This window comes from Gymnoscopelus microlampas, assembly GCF_963454915.1.
Source record: "Gymnoscopelus microlampas genome assembly, chromosome: 7".
NCBI classification, from domain to species: Eukaryota; Metazoa; Chordata; class Actinopteri; order Myctophiformes; family Myctophidae; genus Gymnoscopelus; species Gymnoscopelus microlampas.
Genome location: NC_139944.1, coordinates 51,576,834 through 51,601,402, shown reverse-complemented (window position 1 = coordinate 51,601,402; position 24,569 = coordinate 51,576,834). Strand labels below are relative to the sequence as shown.

Below are 24,569 nucleotides of genomic sequence, written 5' to 3'. Positions count from 1 at the left end.
AAAGTGCTGCGTTATGACAGAGGATGAGACAACCTCACGGCACGCCAAGGGGGTGCCACATACAAGGCAGCCCACAGTAGGCATCCCGCACCGTGAGGAATTAAAGTCAAATCACAAGCTGGTATAAGCTCTTACTGACCAGGAGGAAGAAAGAGGGAGAGTGTGTGGGTGCGTGACGCACTTATAGGGTGTCGTCGCACCCACAGGTGTGATTAATTTGGTATAATGCTCCTGATCCGAGGGTAGTTGTCACATGGTTACAGGTTCACTTGAAATGAAATAAAACTGAATATTACGTGTGAGTTTGTGTGTGTTGTGGGGGGAATTGTATGGATTTCTTAAAAGCATCTTTGCCAATAACAGACAGTGCACTTTCAAACATGTAAAGAATTTATTTCCTTTAATGAAGAAAATACACAAATACACATCCATATGACGTTGTCAGCCAGGGAGGGGGAGGGTGGTGGGATGGTCGGCGGAGAAGAAAGCCTTGCCTACTTAGGAGACTATTTGTAGGATTTGTGTACTACTTCGCCTCTAGTGGCTCCAATGGAGAATGTGTATCTTCCTATATTAACAATCTTTGTTGTTGGTCAAAAACCCGGATGTGTGTCTCAAAGAATAAGAAATAATAACAAGAAATAAGAAGTTTTGTTACATTTACCCTGATTTATACACACCACACAGCGAAGCTGGTTGTTTTAAGTTATAGTTAGCCTACTTACCGAACTTTTGTTTTGTTTGTTTGTTAAAACGCTGTGATTTCAAACACAGGACACTTTGATTGGAACGTGCGTCTCCGCTCTGGGCCGCTAGGTGGCGACTTGAAAACAAAGGTACTGTAGGACAAGTCTCTCCATAACAGTTTGTGTTAACAGTGCCTTGTTTGTCCGCTTATTATAAGCGACTTAGGCCTTGTTTTTCTGTAAAGTTGCTTGAAAATATTGGTACTTTGCGGGTTGCGTTTTTTTGGGCTTGTTTCTAAAGAGTAGTTGCTTATTTGGGTTTGTTTCCTAAATGTTGTTTAAACCAGTGTTTCTCAAACATTTTCATGTCAAGGACCCCCAAATTAATATATATACTATTTGTGCAAGGAGTGGGAGTGTGGGAGTGTTTCAAAAAAAGTTCCCCCCAATTTTTAAATAGCAGATGTATAAGCTTGATCTTGTGAGCTTGTAGATCGGCTATTTTCAATTAGCCGATGTAGGTTTACAGGGCTCATGTAGCCTAGTTGCTTCTTTTGGGCTTGTTTTCATAGACCTGGTTGCTTATTTCTCTCGCAAATTCTGGCAACTCTGCACATAATGCTTCTACCCACAGCAGAGCCAGGGTGACAGCGGAGCAGCAATATTGTATGGGGAAAGTATGGTGTGTCACGTCAGACTAGTGGTGGAAAAAGTGCTCAATTTCTTTACTTACGTAAAAGTATCAAATCCTGCAATGTAGAAATGCTCTGTTACAAGTAGAAGTCCGGAATTCAAAATACTTTAATAGGGCCAAATTAAAGTTATACTTAAAGTACCAAAAGTAAAAGTACTCATTATGCAGAAGATCCCGTTTCACGACTTTTCAAATGTATAAAAACCTTGTGAAAATAGCAGATCTACAGGCTCACAATGGGACGGGCCGCGTGCGCGTGCGGGGCCAGCCATCTGTGTGTGTGTGTGTGTGTTTGGATATATGTGTGTCTGTGTGGGTTCGCGTGTGGATATGAGCACGTACTGTGCTCATATCCCCCGAGGGGTATGGACTAGTAAATAAAATGTATGGATTTATCTTCCTCTCAAGGCTGAGCATCTTCTCTCTACATCCCCGCCCTAAAGGGAAAACAATAAACGTTATCTGCGGTCATCTTTATAGAAAATGTGTTTACCAATAATAACACTTACAATAACACCTGTGATACATACTGATGTCACGCTGCATGGAAATGAACGACACCCAGTTTCCCAACTGATGCATGAAGATGTACTCTCCTCTTGTTCAGGGTATTTTTGAGGAAGTCATAGGAGAGAACGTTGCAGGAGTTTTCAAGTTTCTAAGCATTTAAATGAAATGTAATGAAGGTAATGAAGATGATGCATATAATGCAGTTTCTTGAGCAGAAGTAATTACACTCATTAGCACTCTTATCTGGTTAGTAGTAGTAGTATCCTGGTTAGTATCCTGGTTTGGAGAAATCAACCCAAATCATGTTCAACCCAGATTTGGCTCAACAAAGGGAATGAACTCGTTCTCATGCTATTCAACAAAAATGTGGAATGCCCTACCAAAAGGAGTAAAGGAGTGTAAAACCCTACTCACTTTCAAAACTGCCCTAAAGATACACCTTCAGGAGGCTGCAATTCGAAAATAGCCCCTGTCTAAGTCTTAACCTACCCCTCCCCATTTTCTTTTCTTCTCTTGTACATATTTTTCACTCTTCATACCAGTAACCTGTAAGCTGATTGTATGACGTTCTGTATAGTAGTGTGTATATCTGTCTCTTATGTCATCATGATTTGTGTGCATGGGGATCTCATCTTAAACAAGCTCAGTGCTTAAAGGGCAAGACCACTTTGGTAGAGGTTTGGGTTGTGTAGTTACCTTGCCATGATTTAATTCCAAAGGTGGACTAGAAATCAAAAATAATTGCTCCATTGTTTAGAACTTGATAATTCAAAATATGGTCCTCATTGACTTACATTGTACGGCAAAACAGCTCTCAAAATCACTCTTTTAGCACGTAAACAAACACAAACAAAGCTGATTCAGACAATATAGAGCATCACCAAACCCAGTACTGTTTGTTTTTTTAATAAAAATGTCAACTTCCTGTTGATTTTACTATTTGAAGATCCGGATCTGGATCCGCGGATCCAGTCCGGGTTTTCTTCTTAATAAAAATAGCAAAATCAGCAGGAAGTTGACATTTTTATTAAAAAAACAAACAGTACTGGGTTTGGTGATGCTCTATATTGTCTGAATCAACTTTGTTTGTGTTAGTTTATGTGCTAATAGAGTGACTTTAAGAGCTGTTTGACCGTACGAAGTCAATGAGGAGCATATTTTGAATTTTCAATTTCTTAACAATGGAACAATTATTTTTGATTTCTTGTCTTTCTTGCCCTTTAATGAGTCTTCCAGTTTAGTAGACCTTGTATTGTGAATTTGTACTTCCATGTACTGTTGTTCTCATGTCTTACTAAATAAAGTACATCAATCAATCAATCAATCAATCAATCAGACAATAGGCTGTCTCTACATCTTGACATGTAGAAACAGTAATGACTTGTCCTCTGGGACTAAAATTGTAAATTCAAACGACAGCAGAATTCCAGGCTGGACGTTCCTCCTGGACAAAAAAAAAAGGTAAAAAGTATGTAAAAGGATTGGATTGCTTTCTTCTTCTGAGATGAAGGAGGAGACCATCTCTAGGATCAGTGTCGCCGTTTAGAAGTCAGGTATGTATCGATGTAATTAAAAAACACATCCAGCTCTCCCATAGCCTTATAAAGACCATTACCCTCCATCTGTGGACAAGCAAAACATACTCAGTTTAGCAACGTTGTATGAATATAACACAAACGCTTGAACAAAACATAATGTTAAATTTAGATTTTGACTAAAGTTATCCTTTTTGACTGACACTCACCTCGGTGTAAGTGGAGTTCAAGTTTTTGATGTCAAAGGGCCTCTGGCAGGAGAAGTAGTTTCGCTGCAGGAAAGAGAAGAGATGGGCTTTTAGTACAGATAGATTTGAGTATAGATAGATACAGTAGATAGATAGATAGATAGATAGATAGCCAGCAGAACAGATCACGTCATGATGAGCACAGAGCTGTGTGGGACACCGTGCCTTCAGTATTCACACAACTGAATGCAATGCTGCATTTTAAAGGGATAGTTCACCCAAAAAGGAACCATGGAGACTTGAATGAATGGTTATTTTTTTGCTTTTGTCGCATTCCTAAGCCAATAATTTGATGACCAGCGGACGGGTAGGCAGCGGTTCCGGGCATCAAATTATTGGCTTGGGAATGCGACAAAAACTAAAAAATATCCATGAATTCATGTCTCCATGGGGTGACTAATCGATAGGAAAAAAAACATTTTGGGGGTGACCTATCCCTCATAAATCACTGGGTAAATGCCATGCTATACCCTGTCTTCATTTCTGGGTGTACTGTATATAGGTCAAACCTCAAGTGTCAAGGTGTCTGTGTGAGGGAGCAACCGCTACCCTTTCCTACATCAGTGATTCTCACGTTTTTTATTTCAAAGACCCCCCCCTAACTCTTACAAATGGAACCAAATGGACAAACTGTCCATTTGGTTCCATTTGTACACACTCAGAGTTACAGACCTGTAAGGGTCCATTTGGAACCCCCTCAAGGAACCCTGAGGGTCCCTGCACCCCACTGTGAGAACCGATGTCCGAGATTATTTGTTTTTAATTACACACTGTTATGAGATCGGTACTCGGTATCGACCGATACGCAAATTATGAGTATCGGTATCGTGAAGGAAAAATTGGTATCGGTAGCCTACATCTCTAGTATAGTGATAGTAGTGAAACCCCTGGAACCACCTGAAGGACCCCTGGGAGACCCCCACTTTGAGAACGACTGAGCTAAAACTAAATGGCATCATTGTGAGCAACACAAACAGCCTCGTATACAAATTAATTCAATAATGCCAATGAGTGTATATATATATATATATATATATATATATATATATACGCTGACAATGTGTATTACAACAGTCTTCAGACATACAGTATGAGGTTTCCACCTGTCAGAGACGATATGAGACCTATTATAGGTTACTTGCACAGTCTAAGTATACATCACTAGAAGTCATTATAGACTAGTACTCACACATTGGATCATGTCTCTCTTGAGCTCGTCTAAGATCAGCTCCATGGAGTCAATATGATGTGTGAAGTCCTTGATCTCTTCTGTCAGTCCAGACTTGGCCGATGGGAAAACTGTCCCTAAGTAAAACTCCAGAATGTTGTGCATGGCAAAGCAGCCGAATGGACTCTGATGAAGAAATGAACACAAGCAATAATTAGTTGATTTGTTTGATATCTCTCGTTTTTTAGTTTCTTTTAATGTTTTTTAAATTGTACATTTGTGTAAATTTGTCACATTTGCAAGTAACTCCAGTTTGTTTGTATAGCGCTTTTCTACCAAACATTGTTATGAAGTGCTTTACAGAACAAGGTATAAAAGAGCAGCATGATAGCCATAAGAGATAAAACTACAACTTAAGATCAGTGAATACAATACAATAAAGCAAAAATAGCCTATATATACCCCAGAAACAGATATAAAATCAAAACAAATACAATCAATAAAAACACTTAAACTGGCAAGAAGAAACTATAAGAAAATGACTTAGAATATAGGTGGTAGTTTTTTTGTCATTGTGAAAAAAAAATCAGAAAACTTGTATGTAATGTCTAAATAAAAATATCATTAAAAAAAAGTATATAGGTGGTACTCACTTTAAAGTAATTTTCAACGTTCTGGTCTAGCAGCGCGGTCTCAGAGTTGTCATTGTCTTCCTGCAGAAACAATAGGGTGTTCAGTTATCAGCAGTCACACAGAAAGTGAGCAAATCACACAGTCAGACGTGCACATATACTCATATAGCCTGCTGCACAATACGTCAGATGTTGGCTGTTAGCCAGTTCACTGCATGGTACAATATCTAACAGTGTATATAGCCGTATAAGAATTAATAAGCAAAGTTTATGCACCAGTGCTGCATGACAAAAAAAAACTAAACATAATGATAAGCATTATGGTCTGTGGATGGGTTTTATTTGAAATATACTTACATAATAACCTCTGATCTGTGAGAAGTTCTCTTGTAGCTTCTTGAGTCTCACAGGGAATCCGTCCAAGAAGCGGCAGCACTGGTCCCGACACACCGGCACGCACCAGAGACCCGACAGTAAGCATAGAGTAGTCAGCAGTGTCAGTGGTAGAGAAAGGGAAGTCTGCATGCTTGGATCCTCTGCTATGGAAGTTACTAGTGCGTCTGCTATATGGAAGTTACAGGCTAGTGCGTTGGAAGTTGGAAATCTTCTGTCTGGAGATGCTGCTTGCTGGTGTGAGGAAATTAGGGGTCTTACTGGTCTTCCAGAAAATAGTAGATTGGTAGAATGAAGGCACTCTCAAACTCGAAGTATAAGTATAATAGAAAAGGTTTATTACAGCAAGATAGCAAGCTTCAGCGATACAGCAAACAACTTTGTCGCAATACTCTCTAACCCTTTCTTCCCCTCACTCTCATATATATCTTTCCCTTTTTCCCACCTCCGATCTGTCTGTAGGGAAGACATTAGGTCATAATTGCACAACATTTGCTCCTTTCTGCTGTCTCAAAGGATCTCAAAGGATGATCTAAGTCATTATTGCACAACATTTGTTCTGCTCTGTTGTCTCAGCGGACAACAGAGAAGCACACAATATGTTGTTGTCAGGCTCTTTCCCGCATGTCCAAAAGATCAGCCTGACATCACCTCACTTCTCCTCCAGTTCTGCCCCTCCCTTTCTCTTCTTTCATTCATCCTGGTATGGGCTTCTCACTTGCTCCTCTCAGGCCCTTGGCCAACTCTGTTCCCAAGGTGGCTATCTCTGTTCCTTCTAACCCTGGGAAAGCGTTTTCATGTTCTTTTCCATCTGAATTAGGAATGTTCTGCTGTCTATACTCCCCAATACAGATACCCTTAATACAGTCAACAGCTGTCCTATGTCCTAATCTCATCTTCTCTGTTTCAGCTTGTACCCCCTTTAAGGCCGGCCGAGTCTGTGCTTCTCTTTGCACCCACATAAGTCATCTGTGAGTCCGCAGGTCAGAGGGGGTTATTGTTGTCAGTATCAGATGGTCAACGAGGGCATCTGTATACTTTACAATGCCCTAGACCCCTGGGGCATTGAATACTGAAGTGGGACGCCACACCCATTCAGCTCCTAGTACTTACTACTATAGTATTATTTACCCTCATACACTGTTGGTGGTGCCCCCAAAATGATATATATTTGGTCACGGACCCCCACTGTTCTAAATCCTTTTAGAACAGTGAAAAGACTTTTCACTGTATGTTGAGATATATATATATATATATATATATATATATATATATATATATATATATATATATATATATATATATATATATATATATATATATATATATATATATATATATATATATATATATATATATATATATATATATATATATATATATAATGGGGTCAAAATGTTGTCACATAATGTGACGATCACTGAGGAGTGAGTCGGCAAAGGGTTCTCTCTCTCTCTCTGATGACTGTACGGGAGTAAAAAAAAAAAGTCTGCTAGTATCCGATTGTCTCTCTTTCAACTCCTGTGCTGCACAGTCACCAATATTATAGGAACACAGTCTTGGCAGAGATATGGATGGATTTGCCACCTGAACCACAGGGGAAACAGGGGAACACTACCCTGTTCAGTAGAATCCCAATTTCCTACATTTGAGGAAACTCGCACTCAACTGCCACACAATTGTTCGTGGTAGTCTTGAGTGAGTGAGTGAGTGAGCGAGCGAGCGTGTGAGCGTGTGTGCCTATGTGCATCTGACAGTTCTGTCATCAGCAGAACAGGGGCGTTGTGTATGTTGCAGAATATGGGAAACAGCCCAGGAAACAGCCACTGTAGTTTCATGTAATGCGAAGGTTCCGGTGATTGACCTGCTACCCACTGTTTGACGTACGGTCAATAAGTCACAATGTGACTTTTGGGGGACCTGCATCTGAACTCTGTTCTGCACTCTCTTGACCCATATCAATGCTTGTTATATGCTGGCAGATTAGATGTGGCAAAAGTGATATTTGTAGAATATCATTGACTGCATCTAAACATCCGTACCTCCTACAGTACATCACGTGTGGGGAGATCCTCTTTCATAATAATGCTCTTTTGGGGGTAGAAATGCCAGAACTATGTGGTTTATCTATTAGGAGACGTACTGTACTGCACGTGAAACTAAATATTCTTGTCTGTTTTGCTGAGCCAGCAGGGGGGGGGGGGGGGGGGCCTGATGTATCGATGTGCTTAATGAGCACATCGGTAATTGGTGAGCACATGTGTTGTACAGTACATCCGCATGTGTGCAAAGGCACATCTGTACAGTATGGAGGTGTTAACCACAGTTATGTAAGGCCTATTTTGGTGGGCTGGTTTCGCAATGTAGGCTAATTTTAAACCCATTCATTATAGTTTCGTTTGATAAGATATTTTTGTGTTAAATGAAACTTTGATGACATTTTTGATGCATCGTGAGAGGAATCTTTTGCTGAGAGTGAGACATCAGTACCAATATGTACTGTACCATGCCAAAATATGATGATTATGACGTGGTGGTAATGATGATGATGATGGTATTGATGACTCATCAATGATGAGGAAGATGACGAGGACGATGATGGACAGACAGAGAGACAGAGAGACAGAGAGATGGGTTCGTTTGCTGAGTATTTTTGTGTTACATTATGTAACATGTTAATCCCTTCAGCAGCCAATACCGTGTTATAGGACCACAATGGAAACAAGACTCCAGGACTTTTTTTGTGTTATCTTTTTAGCCTTAATGTATGTCTGTACCACGTGCTGTTGACATTTCTGACTAATAAGGTCTTCAATCAATTACTCAAAAGTCACAGTACCAGTTACATTAAGGTAAAATAGCTGTCCTCAGATACTTAAATAGACACATTAGATTACTAGAGAAATGCGTTAGGATGCATGGATGTAAGTCAGTGACAAGCAGAGTTGAGTTTCCATTCTTGATAACTGCACCATGCACATAATAATAGGATTCTTTCCGTAGCTAAAGCTCTTCAGCACCATCTACAGGTCAGAACATGGACATACAGTTGATGTGGGAGTGAAGATACTCATAACTTTGTGTGTGCATGCGTGCGTGCGTGCGTGCGTGCGCGTGTTGATGAACCACAGACGCAGCAGACTAATAATGAGAGCAATAGTTTTTTCCCCCCACCCACATGATAAATAATATTGACAACTTATCTTATACTTGTGAGGACTCTGCATATGCCTAAATACATTCAACAACCACCAACCTTAAAGCACAAGGACAACTATTTGAAGATCTGCTGGGTTTTGTAAGATATCTAGGTAACTGCTCACCGTTCATTACATAGGCATTTGAAAATATGGCTATTTGAAAATAGCGATTTGAAAATAGCCAATCAATAACGCATTGTGAGCTTGTAGATCGGCTCTTTTCCATATGATTGTATACATTTGAAAACTTGCGAAATGGGACATTTTGCACAATGAGTACTTTTACTTTTGGTTGTATATTTTGATGCCAATACTTTTGCACTTTTACAGAAGTAATGTTTTATTCCCAAACTTTTACTTGTAACAGAATATTTCTACATTGCAATAGTGATACTTTTACTTAAGTAAATAATTTGAGTACTTTTCCCACCACTGCTCCAGTCTGTGGCACAGTGGCAGACAGCCTGTGGGACTGAGTTATATACTCACATAATAGTCTCTGATCTCCAGGAGAATCCCTCTAAGAAACGGAAGTACTGGCCATGACCTTTACAGTCTATGGTCATGACACGACACACTGGCGTGTGCCAAAGGCCACACAGAAGTCATGCTTGGACACATTGGTCTGGAAGTAGTGTGTCTGCAGTGGAATTCTCCTGGCAAGAGAGAAGGTGCTGGTTCTTGGACTGGATGTCCGGTCCTCTATGAATAGAGAGTGAAAACGATTCTTAACTTCTTGGCAATAATTGGAAAAAGAACAAATGTTGTACACCCTGCACTGTCCTTGCTGTTTAATCTATCCCTGTCCAAACGGGGAATTTTCTACCCACAGGTGGGGAAGGGGAGGGCAGTTACTGGAAGTGACGGCTTTGAGTATTCAATTCATCAAAACATTTAAAGACATACAATGATATTATACATTATATACAAGACATAATTAAAGCAATGATGATAAATATATTTTTTTTAAACAGTTGGGGGGGGCGTCATTTCTAGGGTTAAACTTAGCATATACAAAAAGCAGTTGCGGCGGTCATTTCTGGGGTAAAATGTTTAAGATTTTCCTATAGCTAGTTTCAAACATGCAGTCTTTCTTTTATGGTGAATTTGAAGGAGGGTGAGGAGTCACACTTTTTTATGTTTGTTGATGTTTGTTGATTCCACATTTAGGTGGCATAGCAGTAGAACAAAATGTGTCCCCATGTGTGTGCTGAAACTGGATTGAGTGAGATCAGTCTGGTGGTGTGCCTGTGTGTGTGTGTGTCTTCCATGTTGTTGAAGTAGCCTGTATGGGTATCCCTGTTTTTGTTTTATTATCTTGAAGACCAGGCCCAATGCAAGTTGTTTTACTCTGTCTTCTACCCTGAGCCATCCCACCCTAGCATAATGAGCATCGAGCGGCTTTGATTGATTGATTTATTGATTGAATACTTAACAGTTTGCAAAAAAAAGCATAGGCTTTGACTTTTTACAGGGGCCAGTTCCGAATTGCAGTCACCTGTAAGTGCTCTTTTAGAACTGCAGTCACCTGTTAGTGCTCTTTTAGAACTGCAGTCACCTGTAAGTGCTCTTTAAGAACAGCAGTCACCTGTAAGTGCTCTTTTAGAACAGCAGTCACCTGTAAGTGCTCTTTTAGAACTGCAGTCACCTGTAAGTGCTCTTTTAGAACTGCAGTCACCTGTAAGTGCTCTTTTAGAACGGCAGTCACCTGTAAGTGCACTTTTAGAACGGCAGTCGCCTGTTAGTGCTCTTTTAGAACTGCTGTCACCTGTTAGTGCTCTTTTAGAACTGCAGTCACCTGTAAGTGCTCTTTTAGAACTGCAGTCACCTGTAAGTGCTCTTTTAGAACTGCAGTCACCTGTAAGTGCTCTTTTAGAACGGCAGTCACCTGTAAGTGCTCTTTTAGAACGGCAGTCACCTGTAAGTGCTCTTTTAGAACTGCAGTCACCTGTAAGTGCTCTTTTAGAACGGCAGTCACCTGTAAGTGCTCTTTTAGGGCAAATGGCAATGTCATACAGTCAGGAGAGAGAACCCATTGATCAGCTTTAATTCTATAGTGTTCCAATTCCAATGTTGTCTGCTTTTTTTGGTTTGTTTAATCACTTCCGATGTCACTGCACTCGTTGTGAGCTTGTAGATCTGCTATTTTTTGCCATATTTTCTGCTACTCAATTACTCTCATGCACTCATATCTTCAGCTACCATTCTAATGAAAATGCACAGTTGGGCAACAGCAGTTATGAATGTTGAGGTGTCCAACTGCAAGTGGAATATAATAACATACGACTGAAGAGAGGTGCATTTCAAATCTGAAGAGATCAGAATCTAGCACCTACTTCAAGAGATCTGATTTGATTTGATTTATATTGGCTCATTTTTTAGTTTTTAAAGGGACTATGACATGGAATGAATTATTCCTTCTTTTTTTTTTAAGGCACGCCCCTTTAAGTAATTGTTCTCCTGGACGGCTACCAATTAGGGGCCGGTATGCTAGAGAAGGGGTGATGCAACTTTGATGATGGAGAGGGACACTATATTTCCACACTCACTCCAGGGGGCCACATTGCATATACTGTCAGGCAGACACCTCTTATCTCTGTATTTGAACCTTTTTCATAAATGAATGCCATACTTCGGCATTCTATGTCACACAAAAGTAGCAAAAATAGCCGATCTACAAGCTCAAAACGCGCCGCAGCACGATGTGCTTTGAGCTTGTAGATCTGCTATTTTTGACCCATTTCGATCGAAAAAACATGGCCCCCTCGCGTATTAGGAGGGCAGGGTGAGTCACCAGAAGCAAGGACGGGTGTTTTTGATGAATTTAACATGTTAAAAATGGAGTTTGAAGTTATAATGGGTTTGTATAGGAAGGGGGCGTGTCTGATAACATGAATATCAAATATCTAAATACTGAATCAAGCAACTTAAAAACGGTCTGGGGGGCTCTCAAAAGTCTGAGTAGACAATAAAATGACCCAAAGTTTTTTTTTAAGTGAAATATCCCTTTAAGTGAAGGTGGGGGCCGCATGTGTGAGACCTTGGACAAGCCTGAGCAAGGATGGCAGGCAGCTCTCAGTGTTTTGACCACGATTGATTTATTATTTTGCCTACACATACGTCATGTCCTAGTATGAGCGAAGCCGAATAGGGGAAAGGGGTCAACGTGACGTGATGCCTTTGTTTAGCCCAAAAAAACATCAGCTGTGCCGAAAATCCGAAATCGGACCAAACAAAGGTGCTTGGTCAAAAACCACAGATGTGTGTCTCAAAGAATAAGAAATAATAACAAGAAGTAAGACGTTTTGTTACGTTATATTGAACCCTCGTTTACCCTGATTTATACACACCACACAGCGAAGCTGGTTGTTTTAAGTTATAGTTCGCCTACTTACCGAACTTTTGTTTGTTAAAACGCTGTGATTACAAACACTGGACACTTGGATTGGAACGTGCGTCTCCGCTCTGGGCCGCTAGATGGCGACTTGAAAACAAAGGTAGGACAAGTCTCTCCAACATCGTGTGTGTGTGTGTGTGTGTGTGTGTGTGTGTGTGTGTGTGTGTGTGTGTGTGTGTGTGTGTGTGTGTGTGTGTGTGTGTGTGTGTGTGTGTGTGGCCTCGGAAACCCATGGCTTTTTTTGGGTTATCGTTGCTTTGACTGCACGGTTCACGTGCTGTTCCACAGAAGCAGGATCACTGCCGTTATTGCTGACGGATATTGAGATTGATCATCTGACTCCATCTCTGCGGATCACTCATATCCAGTGGTGGAAAGTAACTAAATACATTTACTTAAGTACTGTACTTAAGTAACATTTGAGGTATTTGTACTTTACTTGAGTATTTCCAATTTTCAATACTTTAACTTCTACTCCACTACATCTCAGAGGCAAATATTGTACTTTTACTCCACTACAATTATTTGAATACTTTAGTTACTTTTTAGATACAAATTATTACATTATAAAACATACATTAACCACTTTAGCCCTGTTTTATACCTAGGCTATTTGAAAATAGCCGATCTACAAGCTCACAACGCGTCGCATCGCGACACGTTGTGAGCTTGTAGATCTGCTATTTTTAGTACTTTTACTTTTGGTACTTTAAGTACATTTTGATGCCAATACTTCTGTACCTTTACTCAAGTACATTTTGAATTCTGGACTTTTACTTGTAACAGAGTATTTCTATATTGCAGTATTGTTACTTTTACTTCAGTAAAGAATTTGAGTACTTTTTCCACCACTGCTCATATGTGTAGGTAGTTGGTCATACTACTATGTTCTGTTAGAAAACATGAAAGCTTTGAGAAGCATTATTCACACACTGAACGCACTTGTAAACATGTAGCATCATGTATTTACATGTCCCAAGTTATCTCAGCCCCGGCTGAGATAACTTGTTATGATTGTACAGTTTTGTTAGAATTTTCATTGGTTAAAGGTCTGTGTGTGACCTCTTTTGTGTTCTTATAGTTTGTCCTCTGTTTTTGTTGTGGTTATGGTAGGTTAGATATTTGTATTTTTGGTTTCCTTCATTAGGCAATAATGGGTTTGTTTTGTAGTTAGGCATTTGTGATCCCACACACAGGTGTACAGTGTCATGACTTTTATCTTAAATTATGTAATAAATCCATAATTCTTGGTATTATAGACCTGTGTGGTCTGGCTGTTTGGGGACTGGGAAGGAGGCTTTTTTGTTGCGCCTTAGGTTCCACTAGGCCGGGGCGCAGTGTTGATTTTGACAGCAAATTTTGATTTAGTTTTAGTCTTTTGAATTTAGCTTTAGTCATATTTTAGTCATCTGAAATGTTTTAGTTTTTGTCTAGTTTCAGTCGACAAAATGTCATAAGATTATAGTCGACTAAATCTACAGTTGATTTAGTTGACTAAAATGTATTTTGGCGGTGCCTTGATGGCGTCGTAATGACTGATTTTACACTCGGTTGCGTGCTGAAAATAGCCGATCAGCGCAGCGTGACGCGTTGTGAGCTTGTAGATCTGCTATTTTCAGCATGCACACCTTAGCACAACCAAACATAAAATGACTTGTCTTAGTTCTACTGGATCTCTTCTCCACTAGTCTCTCTCTAACATTTTAGTCTAGTTTTTATTTGTTGACGAAATTGTCAATATATTTCGTCTAGTTTTAGTCATCATAGCTCAGTTTTTATTTAGTTTTCATGTAGTTTTCCTCAGTGAAAAAAGGTAGTCGACGAAGATTTTTCGTCATAGTTTTAGTCGACGAAATCAACACTGCCGGGGGCGTAACAGGCACCGTATAAATACAATTGATGGATGTATCTTCTCTACATCCCCGCCCAAAAGGGGAAAACACGAAACGTTATCTGCGGTCATCTTTATAGAAAATGTGTTTACCAATAATAACACTTACAACTAGAAAAAGTGCTCCTCGGAGCACAGGTCTCCGCCAGGTCAGGTACGTTATTCTGGCCTCCTGGTGGCGCTATAATAGGCCAATGTGAAAATGGTACCATTTATTCACGGCAATCAGACACAGCATTCATGATTTGAGGCATTTTGTTCCAAAAATGTGTTTTGCTAAATTAGACCTGCTGGTGGCGCTATAACAGGCCAATGTGAAAAGGGTGGCATTTCTTCCTCGGCCTAGTGGGAATGTGCGTGTGAAATTTCACGGAAATCGCTAGCTGCGTTCATGGTTTGAGGCAGTTTGTTCAAAACGGACCAATCCTGCAAACTTTGGATGGCAACCTTAACCAATGAGGATGGAATATGGGAAATCGGACAGATACGTGTTGATCACATGACTATAGAGATACTGTCTACCGATTTGCATGACGTTCGGTTAAAAACTGTAGGAGTAATGGGAAAAAATGGGTTTTCAACAAATCGGCCTCCTGGTGGCGCTATAACAGGCCCATGTGAAAAATTTGAGGCAGAGGTTCTGAATTGGCATCCAGGGAGTGTGTGTGCACAGTTTCGCAGCGACCGGGCCAACGGTGCTGGAGATTTGGTGGTAACACGGACAGGACGGACGGACACACGGACACACGGACGGACGGACGGACGGACGGACGGACGGACGGAGGGTAAAACATACTCTTCGGCCTGGCGGAGACAATAACACCTCGCTTTCACTTGCACACTTAGTTGCCACCAGGGTATTTTGTGATACATACTGATGTCACGCTGCATGGAAATGAACGACAACCAGTTTCCCAACTGATGCATGAAGATGTACTCTCCTCTTGTTCAGGGTATTGTTGAGAAAGTCATAGGAGAGAACGTTGCAGGAGTTTTCAAGCCAGTTTCTAAGCATTTACATTAAATGTAATGACGGTAATGAAGATGATGCATATAATGCAGTTTCTTGAGCAGAAGTAATTACACATTACATGATGACGGCATGACACACTCTTATCTGGTCAGTAGTAGTATCCTGGTTAGTACCCTGGTTAGTTGACAATAGACTGTCTCTACATCTTGGCAAAACAGAGTCGATTCTCTTTGCGTCTAAAACTAAACTAAAAGAAGGCCCCTCTGTTCAGGGTTGTAGTTGGTGACTTTGATGTTTTGACCAAGGATTCAATCAAGTGCCTTGGCTGTATATTGGACAATAACCAATATACGGTTGGTATGCGGTCAGGTTTAGGCCTGGCTCAGGGAAGAGGACGCCCCTGCCATAGTCCACAAATTATTTTATTTGTGCTTATGCATCAGCAGAACAGGGGCATTGTGTATGTTGCAGAATATGGGAAACAGCCCAGGAAACAGCCACTGTAGTTTCATGTGATGCGGAGGTTCCGGTGTATAATACCTATATAATACTATGTCTGTGTCTTTGTGCATGGAGGTATTATAAGGTGATGTTGGTTAGTTGCTTGCAGTTACGGTAAGTTATAGATTATAGGTTACAGTTGCTGCTGCTGGTAAGTGTTGTCATATGGGCCAAGTTAGAGGTTAATTTTGACAGTCTGCACGTGCAGACTGCAACACTGCAGAATGTGGCTGTCAATATACCACTCTGCCAAGCGTGAGAAAGAGACATCTTATGTATCTGAATATGATGATCTCACAGTGGCAGCAAACCTATTGGCAGTGGTGGTAAAAGTACTCTAGAAATACTCAGTTAAGTAAAAGTCCAGAATTAAAAATTTACTTGAGTAAAAGTACAAAAGTATTGGCCTCAAAATATACTTAAAGTTCCGAAAGTAAAAGTACTCATTATGCAGAATGTCCCATTTAACAGGTTTCAAATTCAGATGAAAAATCTTTTGAAAATAGCAGATCTACAAGCTCACAATGCGTTTCAGTTTAAATATGGCTGAAGTGGTTAATGTATGTTTTGTAATAATAATCCAAATCTACAAAGTAACTAGCAATTAAAGTTTTCCAATAATTGTAGTGGAGTACAAAGTACAATATTTGACGCTGAGATGTAGTGAAGTAAAAGTATAAGTACATTACTTAAGTAAATATACTTACTTTCCACCACTGCTTATTAGCTTTTATGATATCACAGAGTGAAAAGAAACGTCAATGTTACTTTGATTACAAATCATTTATTCATATTATAACATAAAATAAAGTCTTTTCACATGAATACTGAATACAGACATTAAATTAGTACAGAATGCAGATGGTAAAATACATAAATATCACAGGATATGCAGTCAACATTGAAATGCAGCATTGTGTTTTAGTCGCACACGTGCAACTTTGGCCAAACACAAAAAGCCTTACATGTTCTTCAGTGGTCTTGTACCTATTGAATTCCTGGTGTACAAAAGTATTTGGCAAGTGATAATATATCAATGAAACCCTCAGTTCTCTAGGGCCATCATTAAAGGTTGCAATACAATTTATCAGACGCTCTTAATCCAGAGCGATTAAATACGAGGTAATACATCAAATGCATAGAAATAGTCATCTAGGATCGTAGGTAAACCAAGAACCTATCATCAGTATAAAAAGTTAAAAAAACGTAAGAAAACTGTATAAAAAGTAAAAAAAACTGTATAATATTTAAAATAATTATATAAAAATAAATAATCTGTCCATTGAAACTATAGGATAGGTCAACAAATGAACCTGGCATTTAAATTACATTTTAACCTTTGCATACGACTGCAAGGTGCACAAACAGTTTAAATTATTAATATATTAGAAGGACTTGTACAGTCTCTAACCATTTTAACCGCTGGCAATATACAGTACCTCCAACAATTGCATAAGCCCTGAGCACAGTGGCTTAGACCTTGTTATACAGTCAGAACTCAGCTCAATATGAACCCAAAATAATGACTTGTCCTCGGGACAAAAATAGAAAAAAACAACAACAGCAGAATTCCAGGATCGGAGAAGTATTCCAAAAGGTATCAATACGTTCCTTCTGGATTAAAAAAAAATAAAAGTGCAACGTGCGCATTAACATTATTAATATATTAGAAGGACTGGTACATTCTCTAACCATTTTAAACGCTTTTGGCAATATACCATGGCCAACAATTGCATAAGCCCTGAGCACAGTGGCTTAGACCTTGTTATACAGTCAGAACTCAGCTCAATATGAACCCAAAATAATGACTTGTGCTCGGGACAAAAATAGAAAAAAACAACAACAGCAGAATTCCAGGATCGGAGAAGTATTCCAAAAGGTATCAATAAGCAACATTAGCAGCATTCCAGGCTTGGAGAAGCAATCCAAATAATTTCCTCATGGCCTTAACAATGTCTAAAACTGTGTTAAAGAATTTGATGTAATTCAAAAACACATCCAGCACTCCCGTAGCCTTAGTAAGACCATTACCCTCCATCTGTAGACAAGCAAAAACATACTCAGTTTAGCAACGTTGTATGAATACAAACGCAAAACAAATCATTAGCCTTATAGCATAATTGCCTAACTCATTTCTCTACTCTCACACTAACACTGCTGCCTCACACAATATGCTAAATTAGATTTTGAATAAAGTTATCTTTTTTGACTGACACTCACCTCGGTGTAAGTGGAGTTCAAGTTTTTGATGTCAAAGGGCCTCTGGCAGGAGAAGTAGTTTTCCTGCAGGAAAGAGAAGAGATGGGATTTTAGTACAGATAGATTTTAGTATACGTAGATAGATAGCCATCAGAACAGATCATGTCATGATGAGCACAGAGCTGTGTGGTGCCTTCAGCATTCACACAAACTGAATGCAATGCTGCGTTTTAAGAATCATTGGGTGGTGTTACTGTAGGTCAAACTGACAGTGTCAAGGTGTTTGACACAACCCTTTCCTAGATGAGTGGTTCTCACATTTTTTATTTCAAGGACCCCCCATAACTCTGAGAGTGTACAAATGAAACCAAATGGACCCGGGTCCATTTGGTTTCATTTGTACACTCTCAGAGTTACAGACCTGTTAGGGTCCATTTGGAACGCCCTCAAGCCAGGAACCGACTGAGCCAAAAATAATGGCATCATCGTGAGCAACACAAACAGCCTCATATAAAAATGAATTCAATAATGCCAATGAGTGTGTGTGTATATATATATATATATGTGTGTGTATATATATATATATATATATATATATATATATATATATATATATATATATATATATATATATATACACATATATACATACATACATACATACATACATACACACACACACACACACACACACACACACACACACACACACACACACACACACACACACACACACACACACACACACACACACACACACACACACACACACACACACACACTGGCGATGTGTATTACAACATACTTTAATGTGGAACAGCATAATAATAAATTGTTACGATCCTCCACATCGAAACATAACAACCCACACTTCCCTTATTGTGGGTTTAGAAAAACAGCAAGTTGTGGAACATTAGCCTTTAGTTGCGTGGGCCAGTGGCCTAATTCAAAGAAAGAAAGGATATCATGCTGTCGGGCAGAAACCTCTTATCTCCATATTTTAACTTTTTGTGTGTTTTCGATAAATTAATGCCCTACTTGATCACACTACAGCGTCACACAAAAGTAGCAAAAGTAGCAGATCTACAAGCAACAGTAACAGTTTTCAGACATATGAGGTTTCCACCTGTCAGAGACGATATGAGACCTATTATAGGTTACTTGCACAGTCTAAGTATACATCACTAGAAGTCATTATAGACTAGTACTCACACATTGGATCATGTCTCTCTTGAACTCGTCTAAGATCAGCTCTATGGAGTCTATATGATGTGTGAAGTCCTTGATCTCTTCTGTCAGTCCAGACTTGGCCAGAAACAGATATAAAATCAAAACAATTACAATCAATAAAAACACTTAAACTGGCAAGAAGAAACTATAAGAAAAGGACTTAAGAATATAGGTGATAGTTTTTTTTGTCATTGTGTTTTTTTGTCATTGTGAATAAAAAACAGAAAACTTGTATGTAATGTTTGTCTAAATAAAAATATCTTTAAAAAAAATATATATTTATATAGGTGGTACTCACTTTAAAGTAATTTTCAACGTTCTGGTCTAGCAGCGCGGTCTCAGAGTTGTCATTGTCTTCCTGCAGAAACAATAGGGTGATCAGTTATCAGCAGTCACACAGAGAGTGAGCAAATCACACAGTCAGACGTGCACATATACTCATATATCCTGCTGCACAATACGTCAGATGCTGGCTGTTAGCCAGTTCACTGCATGGTACAGTATCTAACAGTGTATATAGCCGTATAAGAATTAATAAGCAAAGTTTATGCACCAGTGCTGCAAGACAAACAAAATAAACCATAATATTAAGCATTATATGGTCTGTGGATGGGTTTTATTTGAAATATACTTACATAATAACCTCTGATCTGTGAGAAGTTCTCTCGTAGCTTCTTGAGTCTCACAGGGAATCCGTCCAAGAAGCGGCAGCACTGGTCCCGACACACCGGCACGCACCAGAGACCCGACAGTAAGCATAGAGCAGTCAGCAATGTCAGTGGTAGAGAAAGGGAAGTCTGCATGCTTGGATCCTCTGCTATGGAAGTTACTAGTGCGTCTGCTATATGGAAGTTACAGGCTAGTGCGTCTGCTATATGGAAGTTACAGGCTAGTGCGTCTGCTATATGGAAGTTACTAGTGCGTCTGCTATATGGAAGTTACAGGCTAGTGCGTCTGCAAGTTGGAAATCTTCTGTCTGGAGATGCTGCTGCTTGCTGGTTCTTGGAAGGTATAGCTGAGTGCTGCTGAAGAATAGAGTATAAAAGATTCTTCTTGCCAATTATTGTCAGAAGAGCAAGGTTTTTGTAATGTACCCTGCACTGTCCTCGGCTGCTTAATTTATCCTGTCCAAATACTGTAGGAGAATTTTTCTAAGCCACAAGGTGAGGTGGGAGGGCTGTAACTGGAAGTGATGGGGTGAAGGAACCCCACAAATATGATAAGAATTGAGATAATACTAATGATTAATCAGCTTGAATATAATATTAACATTATTATGTGATCATAAATTAATCATGTAATAATAATAATACTATGAATATAATACCTATACAATACATAATATTGCAACTCATATTCAATTATTTATGTTATTGTTGTTTCTATGGCCAATAAATGTGCTCTGAATGGCTTAGCAAAATGTTATAATTGATTTAATAATTAACAAATCATCACTGCACCCCTTCAAGGCGGGTGGAGAGGGTGATATTGGTCACTGACTGCACGTACTCGGCTGGAGAGGGGGGGGGGGCACCTGTCAGCAGGGAGTACTGGGCGGGAAGAGTATAGAAAGAAGGCTCTATGTCCTCCCGTAGGGGGCTCCTCACTGGCAGTGGGATATTACTTAGTCAGTAGGATACAACACATTTGGGAGAAAAAGGGGTACAAATAACACCAAAAAAAGGATTACAAAAAGGATGATGAATGTTGCGTGAGAATGCGAATGACTCATTTCAGTCATTCAACTGCCATTTAACTTTTCACAAGAGGCCCTCTCACTGCTTTGTCACAAGTTAGACTGCAGAATTTTATTTCACAATTTAAAAGTTCCATGGAAGCTACAGTACATGGGTGACAAATTCAAGAGGAATCCAACATAAAGTGAGGTGCTGTTGGGTCACTTTTCGGGACACATAAGGGGAAAAATGCATTTTATCACACAGCCACTACTCTGTGGAATGCCCTCCTTTCAGCCACGAAATCCCTAAATTCTCTTACAAGATTTAAGAATGACCTCAAATCATGGCTTAATCTTATAACACTTAACTGGTCATTTATCCCTAGTACACCCTGGATAGCCCACTCTGCATTGGATTTTTCTCTTAGGGTACCTCTTGTCCTATTATGTATTGCTCCCAACTTTATATATAAGGATTTATTTTTCTTTGTTTCATGGTTTGTGCAGTTTGTTGTGTGTTGTTCTATGTCTCAAGGTGGACGACAATGGATACAAGCTTCGGCTTTTTTTAGTATAATCTACGTTGGCGTTTTCCTAAATAATGATAATAATATATATTCTGTATATATATATATATATATATATTTTAACTGCCAATAAAGTATTCTATCTATCTGCCTCGAACCTCCAGACCATCTTCAATGCACCTTAGGTTCTATAAGTCTCTAAAACGCTACTGAACGCCATCCTAACAAAAGGTGTTCCCCTCGTTTGACCTTATTTTTCAGACTCATCAAGCCATTCACTGACCCTTCAGGACCTTTGATGGTGGGGGTATTGATATCCTGCAATATAGACCCCTACCATCAGGATAGGAATGTTTCATGATATAGATCAGTGGTTCTCAACCTTTTCAGGCCGCGACCCCCCAAAATAATCATATTTGTAACTGGGACCCCCCCCCAAATAATCATATTTGAACTGGGGACCCCCCAAAAGAATCATATTTGCACTGGGGACCCCCCAAAACAATCATATTTGAACTGGGGACCCCCTAGCCTGGCATTGGCCAGACTGATAACGTGGATTCACTCTCACGTTCCTCCCCGGTATCAGTCTGGTCATCGGCCCATAGAGCGAGTATGAGAAATCAGAAAATGATCGGGCCAACCAGTGACTGCTTTTCAACTGCTGTCCGTACAACAGTGAAAAGCATCAAAACCTTTTTCTGATTTCTCTTACTCACTCCCTATGGGCCGAAGTCCAGACTGATACCGGGGAGGAACGTGAGAGTGTAGGAGTTGAGGCATTACATTTTGACTGACTCGGTTTCACAGATAAATATTGTGAAAATACCAGATCTACAGCTTTAAGATCATCCATTTAAAAAAAAAATCCCTCCTTCTTATATTATTTGACAATTTGGCCAATGATTTTTTTTATAGTATAGTTTGTTTTCTTTCGTTCTTTCTTTCTTTTTTGTAGGTATTAAAAAGGTCTTACAAGTCCTTAAATTGTCACGTCACTGTTATCTGGGGACCACTGACATACAGTAGATAAAGGTTCTCAACTTTGTACTGAGTTGCAGTGACCCCTACGACCCCCTAGGAGGAAGGAAGGAAGTGGACGCAAGTCATGCTATAGAAAAATGCCCCTATGGCATAACGGAGCCAGCTGACCTCCTTATTCGGGCTTTCTATACGTCACACATGCACGTGCCCAGAATATGGTGAACTCATCTGACCCAGTGTTGATTTTTACAGGTTTTTTTTAAGTCATCTGAAATGTTTTACTGTTAGTCTAGTTTTAGTTGACTAAGATTATAGTCGACTAAATCTACAGTTGATTTAGTCAACTAAAATGTATTTTGGTGGGCCTTGATGGCGTCGTCATGGTGGATTTTACACTTGGTTGCATGCTGAAAATAGCAGATCTACAAGCTCACAAATGAGTGTGAGCTTGTAGATCTACTATTTTCAGAACGCGACACCTGAGCGCAAGTAAGCATAAAATGACTTGTCTTTTAGTTCTACTGGATCTCTTCTCCACTAGTCCCTCACTAACATTTTAGTCCTTGTTAATACTTGTTGACGAAATTGTCAATATATTTAGTATTTAGTATTTAGTATCTCATTTAGTTTTTATTTAGTTTTCGTCAGTGAAAAAAGGTAGTCGACGAACATTTTTCGATGAAATCAACACTGTCTGACCATATGACTTTTTTAAAACATCTTTGTAGACCAGCATGCCTATGATCTTTGACCCACTGAACTGATGTCTGCAGGAAGGTTGTGTTTTTGTGTCAGACATTTAGGCAAAAAAGTATAACACATTTTTTTTTTACTGGGGACTTGTTTTCATTGTGACCGAAATGTTGCTTTAAATACATTATCCTACGTGTGCCTTGCAAGTGGCAGAGCGCGGGTTATCTGTTATTGTGGATGTTCACTTATGCACCTGCTTTTAGACTTTTAATCCGGGTGTGTGACCCACTGAACTGTCATGCAGTGCAACCATACTCTCTTGTCGTAGACGGACTGTTTTTTTTGCTGACTCAGTCTGACCACAAGGCATTTTAACTGAGGAAGTTTCTTTTCTGTTTCCTTAACAATATCACAACGATGCTTGATCATGACTATCATAGTCATCAATTCGTCTTCTTTTGACCACAGTTTCTGACCCTCTGATCTACCGATATCTGTCCTAGAGATTGAAGTGCAGCTGTCACTTTAGTCACGGTTGCTATTGTAACATTAGCCAGGTGAGCATTCTGCTACCGCACCGGAGATAGATATACTATGATATACATATGTAAATATGTAGAGACATTTTTTTATTTTTTTTATCTCTCTCTCTTCCCCCTGGTCCCCCTTCCCCTCACCTCTTCTTCTCTTTCTCTTTTAATGGAAAGAACAAAATTGAAGCTGATTGAAGCATCCCTTCCCCAATAATGAACCCTCTTTAAGATCTTTTCCTCTAGCTATCTAGATCCACAGGATGTTAATTCTTTAATAGTACCTAGTCTACCTGTATGGAAGCAGATATGTTCATTATGTTTTTCCTTTTCCCTTTAATTTGTCACACATATTCTGTCATGTGTTTTCAACAATCATTTTTAGATGTTTTGGATTATTATTAAGAAAAGTTATATTATGTTAAGAGACTTCATAACAAACCTTTCTAATCTGGTAGTTGTAAAATCCCACACCTGTTCTTGCAAGTCATTAGAAATTCTATAGGCAGTAGAAATTTGAGTAGCAGTAACTCATTTATGTGAACCCCCCATGGGTCCGCAACTGTGCATGTGCCGTGCGCGCTCATGCGTGCTTGTTCGTGTCGATGTGTTTGTGTTTATTTCAAGTCCCCATGGCCTAACGGAGCCAGCAGACAGCAGACCCCCTCATTGGGGCTCTCTTTGTGTACGTCACACAATCATGCACTTGCTCACTTGCCCAGAATATGGTGAACTCATCTGACCCAGTGTTGATTTTGACAGCAAATTTTGATTTAGTTATTCATCCATGGAAGTTATAATAACAAGAATTGAGATAATACTAATGATTAATTGGCTTGAATTTGTGTTTTTATTGATTGTATTTGTTTTTTTGTAGTTTTATCTCTTGTGGCTACAGTG

The 24,569-nt window shown here is 39.5% G+C and overlaps 1 protein-coding gene across 2 annotated transcripts; it reads right to left on the bottom strand.

Moving 5' to 3' along the window:
• Window positions 1–388: 388 nt before the first annotated feature.
• On the bottom strand, window positions 389–6,247 carry LOC311049804 (interleukin-10-like). Of its 2 annotated transcripts, XR_014601232.1 has the most exons (6): window positions 5,831–6,247; window positions 5,495–5,554; window positions 4,863–5,027; window positions 3,635–3,697; window positions 3,272–3,512; window positions 389–3,234 (listed from the first exon to the last, which is right to left on the bottom strand). XR_014601232.1 is itself a non-coding variant. In XM_084063655.1 (5 exons), exons 1-5 carry the CDS (start codon window positions 5,996–5,998, stop codon window positions 3,420–3,422), a joined length of 549 nt encoding a protein of 182 aa, XP_083919781.1. In that variant the 5' UTR covers window positions 5,999–6,247; the 3' UTR covers window positions 389–3,419. The 2 variants fall into 2 exon arrangements, 1 of the variants encoding a protein (XP_083919781.1); XM_084063655.1 differs by having other exon boundaries at window positions 389–3,512.
• Between the last annotated feature and the right edge of the window lie 18,322 nt (window positions 6,248–24,569).

Coding starts and splice junctions, on each gene's coding strand:
- LOC311049804 (XM_084063655.1), bottom strand. CDS start 5,998: ATGCAGACTTCCCTTTCTCTACCACTGACACTGCTGACTACTCTATGC. Junction 5,028..5,494: donor ACGTTGAAAATTACTTTAAA/GTGAGTACCACC, acceptor TTTCTTCATCAG/AGTCCATTCGGCTGCTTTGC. Junction 3,698..4,862: donor AGAGAGACATGATCCAATGT/GTGAGTACTAGT, acceptor TCTTTCCTGCAG/CGAAACTACTTCTCCTGCCA.